This window comes from Gouania willdenowi, chromosome 10, assembly GCF_900634775.1.
Source record: "Gouania willdenowi chromosome 10, fGouWil2.1, whole genome shotgun sequence".
NCBI classification, from domain to species: domain Eukaryota; kingdom Metazoa; phylum Chordata; class Actinopteri; order Blenniiformes; family Gobiesocidae; genus Gouania; species Gouania willdenowi.
The window spans coordinates 8,937,895-8,959,680 of NC_041053.1; the positions used below are offsets into that span (position 1 = coordinate 8,937,895).

A 21,786-nucleotide genomic window follows, 5' to 3' on the forward strand; every position below is an offset into this window, starting at 1 on the left:
TGAATCATTTAAAATATCCCTTTTCTTTTGTTGGATTTGATTCGTCTCCTTTGAATATACAGCCAGTGACCTGTAAATTGAAAAAAAAAAAAAACACAATAACTGATTAATAAATGTTGAACTAGGCTGCCTGTCGCAAGCAGCTTCAAAAGGGTAAGGATACAGATTGTTTACGAGGGTATTGGTCAAAAAAATGTGAAAATGTTAACTTAATTAAGGCTGCAATCCTCAATCTTTGTCTCAATTTTCCTGAAATTGAGCAAAAACAAAAGGGTAAAAGAAGAATCGTTCAGAAATAACAAAGGTATTGAAAAGGAAAAAAATGTGCGAGCTCAAAAAATAAAATAAAATTCAGCTCCAAAAGCTGAGGCAGTACAACAGAGAACGCTGTCTTCAACGATGTAACCATATATTGCATTGTGGAGGTCCTCCCCTCAACAAGAAAAAAGGAAAGAAAAGCAAACAACAACAAAAACAAAACAAAAATCCAATAGTAACACAATTTTCCTCCCTTTTGTTTGTCTTTCTCATAAAGGTGAAAACAGTCTAAATAAATGAACAACATAATGAATAAAAGCAAAGATAAATGACGGCACACATGGTCTCCTGTGGCAAACAGAAGGGTTCTGTGTGGAGTTATGCTGTTCTTCTGTTTCTGCTCATGAGTGTGTGACTATGTCTGATCTGTCTGCTTAGATCACACCTTTTTATTTTATTTTTTACGTGTTTCTCAAAGCGCGTCAGAGAATTAATGAAAACAAAATAATCTAGTGTATAGTCAGAAAATAGAGGGATTAGTATTGTCCAATCGAAGGACTTTTTTTGAAACATTTTTTAACATAAACAAACTGCGACACAGTGACCCGGAACCGGAAGTAGCGCGCTCATTACCGAAAGGGCCGTAATCTTAAAATTAATGTTTTGAACGTTTTGCCACCAAATTACTCCAAAATAACAGATATACACACTTGGGGTATTTGGAACCTGTTGACTAAGTTTTAGCTCGAACTCATACCGCGTCGGGGAGATATTTGCTCCACACACGCACAGACCTTTTTTTCTTTTATAGATAGATATAGATAGATAGATGTTATGGAATGACCCCTTATTATTAGAGCGGATTCTACCACGTAACAGAGAGGAAGGTTCCATGTTTCTAAAACTAAAACAAAAAAGTGTAAACATCTAAAATGTATTTATTTCTTTTCTAAATCAACACAAAGAACGGTGAACCATGGTAAATATTGTACATCATCCATCACTGCTGTGCAGTGTTTCACTGTGTATCTCTGATTTTCTAAGTTTCATCTGTAAAGCATCGATTAGCTCCACCATCTCCTCAAAGTAGCTGCTGTCCTCCTCCTGAACCAGGTTCTGGTACAGTTCTTTGAGAGAGTGGAGGGAGCTGTGCAGCGTGGTGTCTGAGCGGTTTTGATCCCCACAGACTGCTGCCATTGCCAGCAGAGCCTTCAGCGCCTACAAAGACACAAAGAGCCTGAGAACAGCATTGGCTGACCCAGGTAGTGAAGACAGCAGAAGGGTACCTTCTCCCTGTGGTCGTGCTCTGGGGACTGCAGCAGCTGTGGAACCAGGAGACACCAACCCTCGTCTTCCAGCTCCTCCTGCAGGGTCACCTTGGAGTATTGACGCAGCCGCTCCTGGTGGGTGGCGTCCAGGGCCGGGTCCATCCCGGCCTGTGAGCTCAGCTCCTAGTGAACAGGGGGGAGGGGGCGAGCCCACTCAGCTCAGCAGATACCACAACCAAAACATTCCAGCTACTCTTAGCACCTTCTCACTGATCAGATCGTACAACATGGTGACGACGCGAGAGCGCAGAGCTCCTACGGTGTCTTCTTTGAACAGTTCTGACAGGACCTGCAGGCCCCCACGCGCCAGGAACTGCTGCTGGGCGTGAGGAAAGTGACGTAGGAGGGAGGCCAAGGCAAACAGAACCTGATAGGAAGGAACGAACACACACACACACAGAGTACTTGAGCACAATTTCAATCAAGTAACAGTTTCTACCTGAGTAGGACAGAAGGGACACGGCTCATGGCATCTCTCACCTTCTTTTTCACTTGCACTGACGTCGCAGTGACCAGAGCAGTCAGCAGCCTGTGGAGGGCGCCATCTTCAGCAGCTTTCACCTGCACCGCAGGGTTACTGTGGACATGCACACACACATGGACAAAAGTATTGGCACCCCTATAATTTGTCCACAAAAAACACCATTTCTCCCAGAAATTGTTGCAATACAATTACAAATGTTTTTGGTGTACTGTACACGTGTTTATTTCCTTTACGTGCATTGAAAAAGTACAAAAAAGCAAAAGTAAAATTGTGGAGAATATGAGCAATTTCAAGGTTACAAGATCAACTCCAGAGATCTTCAACATCCTTTGTCTACTGTGCGTAATATCAAGAAGTTTATAACCCATGGAACTGTGGCTAAACTCCTGGATGGGGACGAGAGAGATATTTAGAATGGTGGATACATATCCTCAGTCAAATTCAGTTTGTCCTGCAGACTCAGGGTGTGAAAGCTCCAGCCATACGTCATCATCTGAATGAGAATCAGCACTGTGGCTCATGTACATTAGGGTGATCCAATAATACAAACTTTAAGGAACTTTTTCTCCACAACTTTCATTTTGTTTTAGCCTGCCCACTAACATTTATACCTATTTGTAGCTTGATTGGGGAATATTTGGAGGTCACTCAAAGGGATCATTTTTTACAATGCAAAATTGCTTCCAAAATTAAAATTTTGACAATTGCTTTACTAATTCACAAATTTGAATACAACAAAATGATCTATAACATTAGTCCATGGCTTACAAAGTCTTCAGTGTGTTATTTTTCTTTTATTAATCTTGAGATGATAGATGGCCTTGGCCATCCATCGTGTGTGATGGAATGCTCCAGACCCTTTAAAGGAGACATCTGCAGAGTCTGCGCCACCCAGGAAGATCATGTAAAGTTTGAGGAACTCCTGAGCAAATGTTCACCGTATCTGCTCAATGAACATTAGTGTGCAAATCAAACAGATCATCAGAAGCCTCTTCATGTGCCGACTGATTAACAGATGACAATTTTTGCTGGATATGCATATGGTCACATCTGGGCCTTTTGCTGGTCTAAACAAGGCCCTAAAAACACTGGAAAGTACCAGTTCCATGACTTAATGGCAACAAGCCACCCAGGCCAGCTCTAACCCAAGTGATTGCTCAGTATGAATCCATGCACCATGCTCCAACTCTGTGTTACTAGCAGTGGTATCAAACACTAAACCACGGACTTGATCTCGTATACACCATTCATCCACAGTTGACAGCTGGTCAGTTCCTTTACCTAGCAGCCAAACTTCAGCACTCCTACTTTTGGCTGTTATAATCTTGCTCAATTAACAGTTACCTGCAAACAGTCAGCTGACAGTGACTAAGAATTATAAACTACATAATAAAGTTTCCCAAGTCAGAACACAAGTACAAATGACATCAAATGACATGCATTTTATTCAACTAGTACAGTGCCCGTCGGAAGTATGTATTCATGTGGGAGCATAAGGGGTATATTTGCGGGTGCAAAATGTGGGTGGAATTTTCCTGGTTTAATTCTATGGGTCATGTGCATGACTTCATCACTTTTATATTTTTTGTATGGTGTATTTTTCTGTAACGTATTTTTTTTTGGAGTCCTGTATTTGTGTATCTTTCTGTTGTCTTTTTGTGCATAAATGTTTGCTGTTTTTTTATTTTAATTATTTTTGTAATGTATGTTTTTTGGAGTTGTGTATTTTTGTATAATTATTGTTTTTGTTGCTATTGTAGTGTGATTCAGGAGGAGTCCATCCATCCATCCATCTTCTCCCGCTTAGCCGTTTCCGGGTCGCGGGGGCAGCATCCTCAGTAGGGAGGCCCAGACTTCCCTCTCCCCGGCCACTTCCTCCAGCTCTTCCGGGGGGACCCCGAGACGTTCCCAGGCCAGCCGAGAGACATAGTCTCTCCAGCGTGTCCTGGGTCTTCCCCGGGGCCTCCTTCCGGAGGGACGTGCCCTGAACGCCTCACTAGGGAGGCGTTCAGGGGGCATCCTAATTAGGTGCCCGAGCCACCTCATCTGGCTCTTCTCGATGCGGAGGAGCAGCGACTCTACTTTGAGCCCCTCCCGAATGACTGAGCTTCTCACCCTATCTTTAAGGGAGAGCCCAGCCACCCTACGGAGGAAACTCATTTCTTTTTTTTTTTTTTTTTTTTTTTTCACCTTGTCTGCACATGCTGTTGAAGGTTAACACTACAAGAAGTGCAATCTTTTAACAGCAATGCATATTTTATTATTGCAATTACATAAATGAATTTATTTCATTGCATAATTGTGACCATCACCAGCCCTCCCTAGGGAAGGGTAAATACTTTATTAAAGGGAGGATGTAAAAAAGAGAGGGCAGTGTTACACCAGGGTGAGGGGGGTGGGGGGGTGGGGGAGTTAACAGGGAGGAGGGATACAAGATAGGAAAACGAATGGGTGGGGAATAGTCAATAAGTTTCAAGTGATGCGATGTGAAATTGTGGTTGTGTATATTGTGCTTATTGTTGTGTTATCAAGCCAGTCTGGTGACCAGTGTGCGGCTTAGGAATAATGGTGGTGGCTGTGAGCAGAGGAGGAAGTGAGTGGAAGTTACATAAAACAGGTATTTGGGAACAACGTGTCTATGGTTGAGCCCAGTATGAGTGTTATCCCACAGCCCGAGGCCAGTGCGTCCATGACAAATGTGATTCCAAGAGCCGCTACTGCAAAACCCATGAGCCGCCCCCGGGCCCGAAGAAGCAGTCGGGCCAGCAGAAAGAGCGAGAGATCTAGGGGCCCCCGGCGACCACCCCACGGCCAAGCAGTCCCCCGAACGCCCCCAAGGTCCCAAGCCGAGAGGCTGCCATTGCCCCCCCATACACACCCGAAAAGCCCCCAAGGAGCCAAGGACCCAGCGCACCACGCCACCGACTCCAACCCCCAACCCCCAGGCCCCCCAGGGGGCCACTGGGGGTCCCCCCGCCGGTCCCCAGGCACCCCAACCTAGCCCCCCCGGGCGCCCCAGATGCTGATGCCGCCCGCGCCACAAGCTTCAGTTCTTTAAAGCCAGGGCCCCCTCCAGAGGCCAAGCCAGACCGCCCCGCCGGGATGTGGCCCCCTAGTCTGGCCCCGACACCCTGCCTCACGGGGGATTGCCCAAGCAGGGGCCGCACCAGAAGGTATGCAAGGGCGCGGCACGCGCCACCCGCCCCAGAAGACCCCCGCCAGGACCGGCCCGGCCAGCCGGTCAAGCACCCCGGGCCCCAGGAGCAACCCCAGGGACCAGGACCCCCCAAGGGCAAGCCCCCAAGCCAAGCCCCCCGGGACGCGCCCCCCACCCCAGCCCAGGTCCCGGCCACAGCCCAGCAGGACCGCACAGCCCCAGACGGCACAAGGCCAGCAGCCCAGGGCCCGCCGCCCCCCGGAGAGCGCAAGCCACGGGGCAGCTCCCCCCGCCGGCCCGCGAGCAACCGGCGACCCCCACCGCGGGGACGGAGGCACCCCGACGGCACACATCCAGCGCGGGACAGCAGCCCCCAGCCAAAGATGCCCCGGACCCACCCACCAGTCCGCAGATGGCAGGACATACCCACCAGGCGGCCGAAAGCAACCTCAACCACCGGAACAGCTAACGCCGCCCCCCCAGTAAACAGCATCATCCCGAGGCGCCAAACAACCCTGCCCCAACCCCGGTGAGGACACCAGCACCCCCCCAGCACACCCACCCCCCAAACCGGCGAGGCAGGCCGCCCCGGGCCCGCACACCGCGGGGCCCGCCCCCAAGGCCACCAGGAGACAAAGCAAGCACCAAGCCACACCCAAGGGGGAGAGGCACCCCCGCGCCCCACCCGGCCGACACAGCCCGGAAAGACCCCGCAAGGAGAGACCCCGGCAAAGCCCCCCCGAGACCCACCGCCACGCCCGACCGCACCATCTTGATGTACTTTTACTCTATGCAGTGGCCCAGCCACCAACAGAGGGGCCAGGCCCCCACCGGAGAGGCCCAAATATGTGTACCAACCCACCACCCTGTTATGGTGCCTCTCCATTCCCCAATGGAGAGGCACTTCCCGATCCCCTGTGTGAATGTGTGTGTTTGGTGAATGTATGGGGTGTAATTAAAAGAAGGGGGATGGAGGGGAGCGGTGCTCCCCCTCCAGCCTCTGTGGATTTATGTGTATGTGGTGTAATAGGCCGGAGGGTGTAAATGATGATACACCCTCCGGGGGGTGGCATGTTGAGATGTGATTAAAATTGGAGGGATTAGTAGGGCAACTAGAGGTGGGAGGGCCGCCCCCACGCCACTACATAGTAACACAGGTGGCGGCCCCCTCCACCCCCAGCCCCACCATCCAGCCCCCCAAGGGTTGGGTATCGGTGTGTGGTGCATTTTGTGAGTGAGCCAGACCAGCTGGGAGTGGGGTGAAGTGAACATGTAGGAGGCCTGTCCAGTGTGAGCCGGGCCACGCGAGAGGGTAGATGGCGCAGACGGGCAAGTGGCACTGCGGGCCCCGGAACAGCACAGTCGGAGACCCCCCCCCCCCACGGCACCCCCCAGACCGCGCCGGCCCCGCGGAGCACGGCGACACCCCCCACCCCCGGGCACAGCCAGGCACCAACCCCATCCCCCGGCACCCCAGGGGGCAACCCCCGCCGCCCGCCGGCCCGGAGCAACGCCACCCCGCCACCAAGGGGAGCGGCCGAGCAGGGGGGAGGCCCATGCCCGCACCAGGGCCAGCACAGGCCCACCCGGCGCCACGATACAACACTCTCCACCGGGAGGCGGCCCCGGCCCCCCCGACGAGAGAGGACGCCATCCACCGCCAAGCAGGGCCATCCCGCAAGCCAGAGTACCGAAGCACCCCCAGCCCGGAACCGTCCCCCCACACCAACGGCTCCACGCACCGGCACGAGACACCCCCCCGACGCCAGCACACCCCGAACAACAGCGGGCCCGAGGCCACCAGCCCCGCCCCGCCCAAGGCTGCGCAGCGCCGCCACGAGCCGCGGCCGGTCCCCGGGCAGATGGCCGGAGAGCACCTCCCCGGACACGTAGCCCAAGGATCCGCCCCCGGGGCACCCCCGCCCCGGAATCGCGCCCACGGCGCCCGGTGCACCCAGCCAGCAGACCAGCCAATCCCAACGCGGATCCACCGGGCCAGGAACCACGCGCCGCGCCCCCGCACACCCGCCCAATACGACCCCCGGGGAGGCCCCATAGCACCCCCCACCCCACCCCTCTAGCCATAACGTCCACACCCCGGCCATTGCGGTCGTACAAAAAGCCCCCGAGGGGGCCCCGCCTGGCTCGCCGCGCAAGCGACATCCCTGGCAAAGGTGCGCCCCAGGGAGCCAAGCCAAGGACCCGCAAGGGCCGACGGAGCAACCCACAGCCACACCCCGCCACCCAGGAGGCAATCGCCAACCCCGGGCAGCAGCCACCCCCACCCCGGATCCCCCCGGACCGGAGCCAAGGACCCCACCACCCCAGGCCCCCCAACGAGACCACCCCCCAGCCAACCCACCCGGCACGGCACCGCCCGTCCCCCAGGCGGGAGCCACAGCCCCCCCACCAGTGCCCCAGGCCAACGGGAGCCCCCCAAACCCAACCCCACAGGATGGCGGGCGCAAGAGCAAAGGAGGAGGAGGGGGGGAGGACGAGACAGGGGGACAGGGAGCAAGGGGAAGGAGCGGCAGGGGAGCACGCAGGGCACCAGCCCCAGAGACCAACCAGATGCGCATGCAAGGGGCAACGGCGCCAAATCAAACAGCCCCAGGACCCCGTGAACACCCAGAAGGAATGCACACCCGTGCTGAGGCAACAAGGCACCCCGGCAACCCACCCCAGCCATCCTGACCAAGACCACCCCAGAGGCCCAAGGCGGCCCCGGCCTACAGTTGGGCTAGTGCGTTAGTAAAGAGTGGTGCTGGCAGTCGCTTGCAGGCTAGATCATCAGGCTTTTAAAAATTTAGATTTAATGCAATTAAAAAAGGAGTCCAACGCTCCTCAAAGCACGTTATTTTTTTTTGTTTTCTGAGAGCAGACATCTTTTCCATGGAAATAAATTCTGTGAGGAGATTTTGCCATTGGTTTATGTTTGAGGATTTTTTGTCTTTCCAATTTAGTAATATTGTTTTTTTTGCTATGGCTAGTGCCGCAAGGATTGATTGTGATTGGTTTGCTGGAGGTTGAAGCATTGTCAGGTCTCCAATCAAACAAAGATTTGGAGATAAAGGAATCCTGTAGTCCAAAATGGAGGACAGTTTTTCAGTGATTAGAATCCAAAAGTGTTGAACTGGGGAGCAAAGCCATAAGGCATGTAAATAGGAATCCGCTGTATTCTGGGTGCACTGAGAGCAGATGTCTGTTGCTGAGAAGCCCATTTTATGCATTTTCTGTTGGGTAATGTGGGATCTGTGGAGGACCTTGTATTGAATTAGCTGAAGGTTTGTGTTTTTTGTCATCTTAAAAGTATTACAACAAATTTCTGCCCAGAAATCAGTGCTCGGGGTGATTGAGAGTTCGGCCTCCCACTTCGCGATTGGTAAGTAATTACAGTTAGTGTTCGAAAGCGCTCTGTATATTTTTGAGAGTTTTTTTGATTTTGTTGAGATTTTTTTCATATATATAGCCAGTTCTGGAGGTTGTAACGTAGTTAAGTCTAGTGGAGTGGTTTTCTTTATTGTCTCTGTTACTTGTAAGTACTGTAGAAAGTTACTTTTATTTATATCGAATGCTTGGGTTAGATTGTTATATGACCTGATCTTGTCATTTTCAAAAAGGTCTTGGAGATGAGTGATTCCACTCTCTTCCCATGTCTTCAGATAGTGGTGTTTTTTTATTTTTAAAGTCGGGGTTGTGCCAGATTGGAGACAGTATAGTAGTTTTTAATTGGCCATTTGTGATGTCCAGGGCTTTCCACCATGCAGTCAGTGTGGAGGCAATTAGTGGGTTTTTAAAGCAGTTGTGATGTTTGAGGGTCGCAGTGATAAAAGGGAGATCAGAGAGTTTAATGTGTTTGCAGTCTAACTGTTCTATTTCTAGCCAGGTGTTGTAGTATTCTTTTGGATTTAGCCATTCTGTTAAATATAGTATTTGGTTTGCTAAGTAATAATGCATGAAATTAGGGGCTTCTAAACCACCCTCGTCTTTGTTTTTTTGAAGGGTAGAAAGGCTTATTTTAGGTTTTTTATTTCTAGTATAGAATTTTGTAGTTGTAGAATCTAATCTTTGAAACCATTGTTTTGGTGGTTTCAGTGGTATCATTGAGAACAAGTAGTTTATTTTTGGTAAGATTTTCATTTTAACTGAGGCTATCCTGCCAAGTAGTGAGATGGGGAGATTGTTCCATCTCCGCAGATCTTCTGTGACTTTGTCCAACATCGGATCATGATTTAGTTTAATTAATTCATTTAAGTTTGGTGATATATTTAAGCCTAGATATTTAATTGTATTTGTGGTGGAGGGGTGTTGTGGATTTTGGTGTGCAGGATTCCAAGAGTTTTTTGTCAAAGGGAGGATTGATGATTTTGTCCAGTTAATGGAATAGTCTGATAATTTAGAGAAGCTGTTTATTAGATTAAATACTTCCTCTAAAGAGGATTGCGGTTCTTCCAAATAGAGTAAAATGTCATCCGCGTAAAGATTAATTTTGTGTTCTGAGAGGAAACTCATTTCGGCCGCTTGTACCCGTGATCTTGTTCTTTCGGTCATGACCCAAAGTTCATGACCATAGGTGAGGGTTGGAACGTAGACCGACCTGTAAATAGAGAGCTTCGCTTTTTGGCTCAGCTCCCTTTTCACAATGACGGACTGGTGCAGACTCTGCATCACTGCAGACGCCGCACCAATCCGCCTGTCGATCTCTCGCTCCATCCTTCCCTCACTCGTGAACAAGACCCTGAGGTACTTGAACTCCTCCACCTGGGGCAGAACCTCATCTCCAACCCGGAGAAGGCACTCCACCTTTTTCCGGTCGAGAACCATGGACTCGGATTTGGAGGTGCTGATTCTCATTCCGGCCGCTTCACACTCGGCTGCGAACCGATCCAGTGAGAGTTGAAGGTCACGGTATGTTGGAGCCAACAGGACCCCATCATCTGCAAAAAGCAGTGATGCAATACTGAGGCCCCCGAACCGGACCCCCTCAATGCCCTGACTGCGCCTAGAAATTCTGTCCATAAAAGTTATGAACAGAATCGGTGACAAAGGGCAGCCCTGGCGGAGTCCAACCCTCACCGGAAACGATTTTGACTTACTGCCGGCAATGCGGACCAGACTCTGACTCCGGTCATACAGGGAACGAACAGCTCCTATCAGGAGGTTCGATACCCCATACTCCCGGAGGACCCCCCACAGGAATCCCCGAGGGACACGGACAAATGCCTTTTCCAGGTCCACAAAACACATGTGGACTGGTTGGGCAAATTCCCATGACCCCTCAAGGACCCTGCTGAGGGTGTAGAGCTGGTCCACAGTTCCACGGCCAGGACGAAAACCACATTGCTCCTCCTGAATCCGAGGTTCAACTATCCGGCGGACCCTCCTCTCCAGTACCCCTGAATAGACATTACCGGGGAGGCTGAGGAGTGTGATCCCTCTATAATTGGAACACACCCTCCGGTCCCCCTTCTTAAAAAGGGGGACCACCACCCCGGTCTGCCAATCCAGAGGCACTGCCCCCGATGTCCATGCGATGTTGCAGAGTCGTGTCAGCCATGACAGCCCCACAACATCCAGGGCCTTGAGGAACTCCGGGCGGATCTCATCCACCCCCGGAGCCCTGCCACCGAGGAGCTTTTTAACCACCTCGGCAACCTCAGTCCCAGAGATAGGAGAGCCCACTCTCGTGTCCCTGGGCCCTGCTTCCTGATTGGAAGGCGTGTCGGTGGGATTGAGGAGGTCTTCGAAGTATTCCCCCCACCGATCCACAACGTCTCGAGTCGAGGTCAGCAGCGCACCATCCGCACCATACATAGTGTTGACGGTGCACTGCTTCCCCCTCCTGAGACGCCGGATAGTGGTCCAGAATCTCTTTGAAGCCGTCCGGAAGTCGTTCTCCATGGCCTCACCAAACTCCTCCCATGTCCGGGCTTTTGCCTCGGCGACCGCCGTGGCTACACTCCGCTTGGCCCGTCGGTACCTGTCTGCTGCCTCCGGAGTCCCACAGGCCAAAAAGGCCCGGTAGGACTCCTTCTTCAGCTTGACGGCATCCCTCACCCCCGGTGTCCACCAGCGGGTTCGGGTATTGCCGCCACGAAAGGCACCGACTACCTTGCAGGAGGAGTTTTGTGTATAAATATTTAGTTTTGTGTATTTTGAGCCATTTTCATATTTTTGTTGTATTTTTCTGTAAATGTATGTTTTTTTGAAGTCGAGTACAGTGCCCATCGGAAGTATGTATTCATGTAGTGGGAGCTTAAGAAAAGTTGTAGCATTATAAAGGGGTATATTTGCAGGTGCAAAGTAAAATAGCGTGTGCAATTTCCCTGGTTTAATTCTATGAGACATGTGCATGATAACTGTGTTGTTTTTTTTAAACTAATTTTTATATTTTTTTCGTTTGGTGTTTTTTTCTCTAATGTACAGTGCCCGTCGCAAGTATGCATTCATGTGGGATTATAAGTATTTAGTTTAGTGTATTTTGAGCCATTTTCATGTTTTTGTTGTCGTTTGCTGTATTTTTCTGTGTTGTCTTTAGTGTAATTTTTGTATAAATATTTAGTTTTGTGTATTTTGAGTCATTTTCATATTTAGTGTGTGTGTGCCTGCCTAACTTTCACTAAACTTATCTATTTTCAGTAGATAGGTGTAGTGGCAGGTGTGTCGTGAGTGAAGCTGCAAATATCATCAGGTGACCTTCACTATGTAGCACCGTTTACTGATCTGACTCAACACTACAGTCACTACCACCCAATGGACGGGTGTCGTGACACAGACTGTAACCGCACTAAATGGTGGTCCGATACACACACGTAGACGGTGATCGATAATGAAGCGCACCTGATCGGTGTGTGTGTGTGACTCTCTACCTTGGACACAAATCTCCGTTGGTTCTCACTCACACGCGCGCGCTGCTGAGAAATGTGCAGCTTTCAACACAGCAGCCATTGCCGTCAATAACGTCCGGGTGAGGTCTGTCCGGTCTAAATAGCGAACGGTCAAACTAACATGAAAATAAACGTTTCGAAATGTCATCACCAAATAAAGAACAGTAAAAAAGTATTTTTCCTCAGAAGAGAAAAGAGAAGTTCACGGGAGCTCATTCACGCACCGGAAGTGAGCTGTGCTGTGAAATAGATATAGATGGTGCGCTAGCGCCCCCTCACACCCTGAGGTCAAAAGTTGAATAGGTTTCATTTCGGGGCCGTCCAGATGTGAAATAAAATTAAAATAAACATTTTGAAATGACCAAATTACTCCAAAACAAGTTTCAGGTCGAACTCGCACCGCGTTGAGGAGATATTTGCTCCACACACACACACAGACCTCCCTTGCTTTCATAGGTAGATAATCTTACATTTTAAGTGATAATCATGAGCAGTAATTGTATATTTGTTCCGCTTAAATTGAAGTATGGGCCAAAATTGTGAGGCTTTGAGTGATCTCTAGACATGTGTCAATCTGCCTAATTTTTGCACTGCACCCTTCTTTCATGACAGAACTTTTTTAAACTTGTGGAACTGGGTTACAATACACTATTTTTCCCATTATACCATGGACCATGTACATTTTGGCTTTTTTCTTCTACTTTTTTAATGCACATAAAATAAATAAACGTGTGAACCAAAAACATTTCTAATTGCAACAATTTCTGGGAGAAATGGTGTATTTAGTGTAAAAATTCCAGGGGGGACAATACTTTCATCCAGGACTGTATATAATAGTAAGCTGAAATTCCCATCACTGACACAGAGTTGGGTGCACATAAAGATAATCAGGCTGTTTTTGTCCTGCCTGTTCTCCTTCCGACCAAGGATAACAAACTCCAGATTATCTTCTGTTCTCTAAAATGATCCTATCAGATGATCCTTATATGGCCTGACGTTTGTTGAGATTTAATTTGTCCTGATAATCTGCTCTGAAAGGGGTTGCAAATATTAAACTTGTTCAATTGTTACAACCTAAACTCCTGGTGTGTGTGAGGTAAGACGACGACTCCCGACCCCGTGATTTGTGATGTGGAACGGAATGTAGCTAATCAGGAACCAGCTGACTGAGAAACACGGAATTCTGCGTTCAAGTCAACTCGGAACTGAGCATTTACCAGTTGAAAATTCTAGTCTCACATAGAAATATCTTAAAGATTTTTTGCCAACTTGACCGAGTAGGAGCTCCAACTTCAGGTGGCATTCCAAGTCACTTTTCCAAGTCGTATGTGGGAAAATTCTGAGTTCCAAATTGCTTGGAACGCCTGTCTGTGTGCGTGTGTGTATCTGTGTGTGCGTACCTGGACAGAGCAGACCCCAGGACGTGGGCGGAGCTCTCCTGCAGCCTGAGGTCGGAGCTGTTCAAGCCTTGAAAGATGAAGCTCAGCCCCCCCATGGAGCACAGAGTCTGAGCATTATCCACCTGCAGCACACGCACGTTATAGAGCACCGCACACAAAGATCCCCCACCTCTCAACCTGTCACCTGGTGGACGAGGTACTCCAGCTCCTGCAGGACTCTCAGTCTCTGCGCAGTGGTGGAGCTGGTGCTGTTGAACTGGTCCAGCAGATACTTCATGACCTGCAGGAGACCAGGACACAGCAGCCAAGTGAAGACATTAGAGATGTAAGGATATATCCTAAAATGATGCAAATAAGAGGAGATTAAAATGGATACAGCACTTTGCGTCAATACTGTGCTTAAACACTAGAGGGTGCTGTGACTGTTTTAGTGAGGCATGTTTAGATGCCACGGTCTATGGTTCAGCCACACACTCAGCTGAACCAAGAGCTTTAATCAGACCAAAAAAATAAGACCCAACCCGAGCCCGATGGACACGACCTTTGACCAGTCCGCCCGTGTTATAACGATCGTAATTAAGCTGGAACCGTCGGCACAGTGCAAAATACACACAGACACATTGACACACACACATGTAAATTCCAAGCCAGAAACATAAGCTGCACTTTTGATATGAGAAAGTCACCTCTATGTTTTCACTGTAGTTATGATTTGAAAAGTTTTATTATGTTTAAAAAAAAAAAGTTTAACTTTACAGTTTATTTTGGTTTATGATTTCAAACAGTTCAAACAATTTGTAAGAAGGTTATAAGAATATGTATTAGTTAATATATATTTATATCGACAATTTAAATAAAATATCAAAAATATGTATTTGGACTAATTTGATTTTTTCTCCAAAATATGATCTCTGTGTATTTAAAGTGAATGGAGTTAAGTGCATCATTACATTCCAATCTTTGGTATTGTTAGTTAAGTGTATTTTTACAGCCCTAGAGGAGACAGATGTTTGACAGTCAGATGAAAAGACGTCGTCTCTCACCTGGACATCTGTCTCCACCAGCAGGTCCAGCTGGGCCATGTCCTTCTTCAGCTCCTCCAAGGGGCGGTACTGAGCGGCTACTGCAGCCTACAGACATACAGACGGTGTCAGAATGGTGTGTGTACAGTCACCCTGTGGAGCTACCTGATGCTCTGCTGCCTTCATGTCCTCCTTGATCTTCTTCATGGCTCGTTTGAGCTCCTCGGGGTCAAAGGACGGCTGCGTCCCTTCCTCCTCCCTGTGGAGACAGACGATAGAGTGTCTCATCCTCAGATTTCTCCTGTGCGTCTGAGCTATGATGGTGAGATGCCGTCGTACCCACGCTGGGTCCATTTTAGTTGCTGCTCCCCCAGTCTGACCTCCCTGTGACCAGTTTGAAGGTTCAATCTCACATGGGAGCCAGCGGGCACTGCTTGGTCTGTATGCACGTACACATGCACACACACAGCATTGAGGAGGAATTCTTACAATAACTCACACTCTGGTAGATTACCTGGTTTAAGGGTCTGCCACAGCTCTGTGGGTTGCACTACCTCCAAGTCTCCTTCCGCCTCCTTCTCCTCCTCATCATCTTGGTAGTGAGCAGTTGTCTCTGCTCCCTCCGGGCTCTCCACCACAGTAATGGCTCCTTGAGACTGCACATAGGTGGAAGGATTTAAACTACAGCCTGATTTGAACTGATCAGGAAAACTAATGGATGGACAATCAAAGACCTGTGAGAGGTTCACCTTTGGACTGAGCGCAGTGACTGTGAGGCAGTGGAACAGAGACATCAGCAGCAAAGAGCTGAGAGGAGCTAAGAGCAGCCTCATGGTTTCTGGGAAACTCTGTTGATTGAATGACCATTGATCAATGTTTAGTATTAATGTTTGTAAACACTCAGACATATCTCATGTGACCAATGTGTAAGCTAGATATATCATGGTATCTCTTTGTTAGCTTCACCTAACCAAACATTCTGTCACAGAGCAGCTGTACGAAGAACCAGGATATCAACACGTTTACTTAATCCAGGTGATTTTGGACTGGCTACGTTTGTGTTCCTATGACAGGGGTGGAGATTGCAGCTGTACCATGTAATGTTAGGTGGAGAAGTATCTTGCCATGGACGTGCTGCTGGATAGCAAAATGAGCAAGACTTGAAGATTTCCACAAAGTTCTTATTTATTTTACAATATAAATATCATTCCAGCTTCACCACTAACACAGCCAAGTCCATGACATAAGAGTAAGAGAGAAGTAAAAGAAGAGTAACCTATTAACCATATCAAATGAAAGAGACGCCACCTTGTGGCGCTATACACTGTAAAAAAAACTGTGTAAAGTAACTTACTTCACAATTGAGGAATAATTCTTAAAAATATGAAGAATTAAAATCCATAATTCAGACCTAAAACAATGCTGTTGCTGCAGAAAAAGCAGGAAGGAAGGAATGCAGGCAGGAAGCTGCTGACACTGAAAAAGTGTGATTATACAATATTGATTTATGGGAGAATATATGGACACTGATCAGTTTCACTTTATTACAGCACAGATGTGTTTCTATTCATGTATGCGCCTAATTTTGGGTGCAGTCTGTGGCTCTAATGCTGCATACAGCTCAGCCAACATCATAAGATATGGTACTTAACCTACTCTCAACCAGGTTAGCCATTCAGCGTCAGTTACCATGGTGATTTAACCTGATAAGAAGTTAACCAGCGTCGTAGTACAGCACACAAGGAATAAATCCTGGAATTTAGCGCAATAAGAGGAAATCCAGCTTCATAGTACAAGAACATGATGATCACACAAGTTCTGATTGGATTCCCTCCCATTAGACAAAAATCATAATTTTGCTTTTATTAGTTGATGAAAATATAATATTGTTTTGGTTTACATAGTGTTTTTTTCCCCACTTTGTCTGCACATGCTGTCAAAGGTCAACACTATAAGAAGTGCAATCTTTTTAAGGCAGCAATGCATGTTTTGTTATTACAGCTAAATAAGTTTTATGTGTTGTGTAATCAGTTCAGCCAGTCTGGTGACAAGTGTGGAGAAATTGAAAAAGATGACGCAGCATCCAACTTAAGTATAATGGTGGTGGCCTTGAACAGAGGGAAGGAGTGAGTGGTTATACCTAAAACTGGTATTTGGGATCAACGTGTCTAAGGTTAAACCAGTACAAGCTCATCCCACAGCCCAAGACATGCCAGTGCATCCATGATCAATGTTTGTGCGAAAACTGCTTCTGCAAACCCAAGCGCCGCTCTGGGCCCAAAGATGCAGCCAGCCCAGCAGAAACAACAGGAGCCAAGGAGCCCACCCGCTCAGACGCCCTAGAGATCCCAGGCCAAGAGGCAGCCACCACCCCCACACACACACGAGAAAGCCCCAAGGAGCCGAGGACCCAGCGCACCCTGCAACCGACCCCAACCCCAAGGCCCCCCGGCCAACACCCACCCCTACCCGCGACCCAGCACCCAATCCCCCGAGGGGAGGGCCCAGAGATTCCCCCTGCCAGAGATCCCAGCAGAGAAGCAAAGGCCCACGCCAAGTAGACGCCCAGAGCCACGCCAAACCGGCAGCCAGCGGGGCCCAGAGTAAGCAGAGAACGGACCCTGGGCCAGAAAGAACCGGAACAGAAGCAGCAGCGGGCTGCTGGGCAAAGCTCCTCTTAAAGAGCTTAAAAATGAAAATTATTCCAAAAATCTTTAGTAAACAGAAAACAAACAAGTTTTAAGGTTTATCATCCCTTCTTGTCCTGAAGAAAGTTATGGAAGCCCAACAAAAAACTCAAAAACAACAAGGAATAGTAAAATAACAACGAAAAAATAAAAAATTATTACACCATAAATATCTGACACTAAGTCATAATTAGGAGATAATATTTCAGGATTATGACTCATGAGTATGACAGCCTTAGTAAATAATTATGACTTAGTATCTAATGAGGACTTAGTATCTTTGAATTATAACTTAATTCCTCATAAGTATGACTAAAGAATATATATATACTTTTTAACTTTTACAAATTTTTTTGTTTGTTTTATTTTACTGGTGGAAATGGGCTTCCATAGGAAGTTGACGGTCACAGTTGCATGCTAAATATTACATTTTTACAAAAAGATTTACAAAGTCTTTACTAAATTTTTACCAAAAAACGTTTTACTTTATTAAATGGTACTCTTAATAGTGAAAAACTTTGGCTGCAGGAAATAAATGAATGAAACCAGAAAAGGAAGGAAAAAAGAAAGTGTCTCTTAGTACGTAACTCGTATCAGCAGTCAGACCTTTTCTACAAAAGCGTAATGTGCCTGTGACATCACCGTGTCAGGATAGCCCAGTGGTCCTTCTGCTGCTGTGGGTTCGAATCCCACTTTTAACATATTTTTTTTCATTTTAACATATTTAACAAAGCAAACAAAACTTTTAAAAATACATATATGAACAAAATAAACATTTTAAATTATTTCCTGGGTTAGGGATAGGGCTAAAATAAAAGGGTTAGCGGAGTAGCTAAAAATAAATATGAGCAAAAAAAAAAAAAAAACCACTGACGGAACTTTAAGTCACGTGGTGCACCTATCACGTGACCTAACTGCCCAATGCTGGGTACGGAGAGACTGCATGTCTATTGACACGTATTTGATAGCCACTGCCAAAAAAAGATCAATTAATCACGATTTTATTATCAACGATTATGATTCGATCCTTAAACCGATCCAAAGACCAATAATTTAAATTTTTGAAATTGTAATACAAAGCAGACGAGCCCTACTGATTAGAATATTTATATCTTTATATTGAAGGCGAGGTGTTACTCACTAGTATCTGACTGATATTAAATTGATAATTAATAATCAGCATGAATCGATTGCTGATGTTTTTCGTAGACAACTGTCAGTGCCAAGTGAGAAATGAGCACAGATCGACGTTTGTTCTTTCAAAATAAAAGTAAGGATATGAAACAAACAAGTGCTACCACGCGGAAGAAGATTTTCTTATAGGTTTCGGTGACGTCATGACAACAGCATCACACACGTTAGAAAACATAGCTCACCTGTGCATTACCATACGGACGAAGAGACTGAAGCGTGCGGTCAATAAACACACACGGCGACTCCGCCCACACACAAACACAGCTGCTACCTGATTGGACCACGTCTTCCGCTCTTCTTTGTGCACCAGCGGCTGAACGACAGGCTGCAGTAATGAGTGCTGCCCCCTGCTGGAAGACTTTCAATTATCTGGTTTGTGAAGTGAAAAAGGCAGCTAAAGGATGTTTTTATCGAAGTGAACCTCCCGCTTTAATTATTCTCTGAGCCGCAAGGAGTTCCGGCTGCCTCTGAATGTATTTTTTATTATTTCTTTTAATTAAACAAACACAGAAACTTTCCTCAAAGTTGAACATATTTTTTTTTTTTTTTTTACAATTTGAGCCCCTTTTTGTTTATTTTTTTTACCCATTTTCAGAAACTACACCAAACTTTCCAAATTGTAACCTATTTTTCATCACTTTTTCTAGCCATATTTTTGCTCCTTTTTTGTTTGTTTGTTTTTTTGGGTTTTTTTGCTACATTACTTTCATTTTTTCATCAAATTTCAATGCCTTTTCTGCATATATTTTCCACTTTCGAGACATTTTCTGCACTTGTAAACCTTTTCCACCACTTTTCCCACCGAATGTCGCATAAAGTTGACCCGTTATTGTCACTTTTGACCTATTTTCACCACGATTCAGCCTTATATTTGCCAACTTAAACACATTCACGATTTTCAATGCCCATTATTTGCCAGTTTAAACTAATTGTCAGAATACTGACACTTTGAACAGCACCTCTTTTTTCTGTCCGTTTTTGTCCACTCTAATTTGCTTTTAACCCATTTTATTTCTGATTAAAACAATGATTTACATCTTTAAGATGACTATATACTAAGGCCCAAATAATTATAAACTTCCTGGATAACAGTGGATATTATTCAGATCAGTACATAAATATGGTTATTTGCCACGGTTCCCTTTCATACAGTAAACATCTCATTTATAAACTTAAAAAGGTAGAGACCAAATCTTTCTGAACTGGAACATAATTTATTTTCCACAAAGGCATCTGTATAAAATAAAAGATTTGTCAAAATGCACAATTCTTTTTCAAAATAAAATAACACCAATTAATTAGATTGAAAATTTTAGAAAGGCATTGATTGTTGTCCTGTCATTTCATTTTTTGTAGTTTCACAATGGCCACTGATCATCAATTTTAAAATATAATTAAGTGCAAGTAAAATGACTGATTTAATAATATACTCAAAAATGTAATCACCTTTGGTATTTGGTCACATGTAATTTTCTTTTAGTCCTTGTTGCCACTTCCAAAAGTGTAGTCGACATTTTGTTTTGTTTTTATTTACATTTTTAGTCGAGAAAATTAACACTGGTTTGAACAGGTGAAATAGAAATTATATAAAATAGTGTGGAATGGAAAAAAACACACACACACACACCCACACACACACTATGTGTGTGGGTGGGTGTGTGTGGGTGTTTTGGTCACACACACACTATGTGTGTGTGTGACCAAAAATTGAGACAATCTTTAAGCGACTCATCACGGGCGTTGTGATCGCACCTTTACACCCACCATCGAACGTTTCTGTCAAAATAAAAATAAAGAGCTTCATAACCTTTTTCACTTCATTCAAAGTTAAAAAGATTTAAAATACATTTTTCAGGTGCCCAATTTTTTTCTTTTACCCATAATTTGGCCCAAATACAAAAAAAAAAAAAAACTCTTTTCAATCGAAGAAAAAAGTGTTCAAACGCAATTATTTGGGTTTAAAATATTTTTTGGCAAATTAACACTTTTTTTCTTTGATTGAAAATGTTTTTTTTTTTTTTTATATAATTGAAGTTATTTATTGATTTATTTATTTTTTTGATTGAATAATAAAGACACAAATCTATCTCCATACCATCACAGGCTTCACTGTGGAAAACAGGAAAACAAGTTCAAGTTTGGCCTAAAATCTCTGAAATGTACTTATTATAAAGTCTACACCTACCAAAACACATGATTATGCACCATATTAATTTTATTTCCTTTTAAAAATGGGACGACTTACAGTTTTAGAGCCTGTGTTCCGCCATCTGGAAATCACGTGATTGATGATGTCACACGGCCCCACTGCCTGTAAACATCCCATTAGGAGAGAAGAGCTCTCTAAAGGGACCTTTACTTTCCCTTAAACACTGTGGTGACACGCTCTGGTGGCTGAAGTTGGAGAGTAAATCATGGACTGTTGAAGGACTCCCACCGGAAAGGACTTCTATCATCAGGGATTTTATGTCTTCAACAGTCCATGATTACTTGCTAACTTCAGCAACCAGAGCGTCAGCCATGCACTGATTAAGGGAGAGTAAAGGTCCCATAAGAGAGCTCTTCTTCTCTGTTTAATTGTCTACCACCAAACTGTAGACATGAACTGTCACCCCCTGCGGTCACAGATTTATTTCGGGTCACAACTGTTTTGATCCTCTTTCGGTATACAAAAGAGTGTTACATCAACATCTTTAACTTTTCCTGATTATTTAGAGCAGTGGTTCCCAAATGGTGTGCCGCGGCACACTTGTGTATCGTGAGGCAAGTCCAGGTGTGCCGTGGGATTTTGTGACGATCTGCCTGAGTGCTCTGAGCGTGTAATGCTGGGTGCATGTGCCGCTCCAAGTGCATGCCGGCGTGCGCTCATACTGCTCTGTGTGCGCGCATGATTCTCAACAGGTGAGCGCAATCGCATTGATGAGAAAGTCACCCTGTAAACGGCCTTTGGATGTGCACAACAGAGCTGAGAACACCTGAAACGTGCACTCCACAATACGCACGGGAAAAGAATTGAAACCAAAGGGCTACTGGTGAGCTCATAATGACTGGACTGTTAAAATGTGAACTCATCATTGTATAATTATTTTGCTCAATTCATTAATTCAGGTGTTTATATGAGAAGAGGAAAACAGCTTAAAATTAGCTTAAAACCTTGTTTATGTATTTAAGGGCTAAAATAAGTTAGTATTTGAAATATAGCAAATTTTTCTTTGTAATGAAATTTAATGAAAAAATATTTAATTTATGTATGAAAACAGAATGAGTAAAATTGAAATTGTAATATCTATAATTGATATAAACATTAACCAAACAGAAAACTATGTCTACTATATATATATTATAACCTGAAACCATTTTCCTTATGCC

At 45.8% G+C, this 21,786-nt stretch overlaps 1 protein-coding gene across 1 annotated transcript; it reads right to left on the bottom strand.

Annotated features, from left to right (window-relative positions):
• Positions 1-1,176: 1,176 nt before the first annotated feature.
• On the bottom strand, positions 1,177-18,708 carry sil1 (SIL1 nucleotide exchange factor). Its single transcript, XM_028459432.1, has 12 exons — positions 18,600-18,708; positions 15,286-15,384; positions 15,051-15,192; positions 14,876-14,975; positions 14,702-14,795; positions 14,558-14,644; positions 13,699-13,794; positions 13,515-13,636; positions 2,067-2,163; positions 1,789-1,953; positions 1,545-1,709; positions 1,177-1,476 (listed from the first exon to the last, which is right to left on the bottom strand). The coding sequence occupies exons 2-12, from the start codon at positions 15,367-15,369 to the stop codon at positions 1,252-1,254; spliced, it is 1,377 nt and encodes a 458-aa protein (XP_028315233.1). The 5' UTR covers positions 15,370-15,384; positions 18,600-18,708; the 3' UTR covers positions 1,177-1,251.
• Positions 18,709-21,786: the final 3,078 nt, after the last annotated feature.

Bases quoted from the DNA above. Each gene is read 5' to 3' on its own strand.
- sil1 (XM_028459432.1), bottom strand. From the start codon at position 15,369: ATGAGGCTGCTCTTAGCTCCTCTCAGCTCTTTGCTGCTGATGTCTCTG. The intron at 14,645-14,701 runs GTAGCTCCACAG...GTATGTCTGTAG, and splicing joins TGAAGGCAGCAGAGCATCAG to GCTGCAGTAGCCGCTCAGTA. The intron at 1,710-1,788 runs GTGCTAAGAGTA...CCTGTTCACTAG, and splicing joins ACGATCTGATCAGTGAGAAG to GAGCTGAGCTCACAGGCCGG.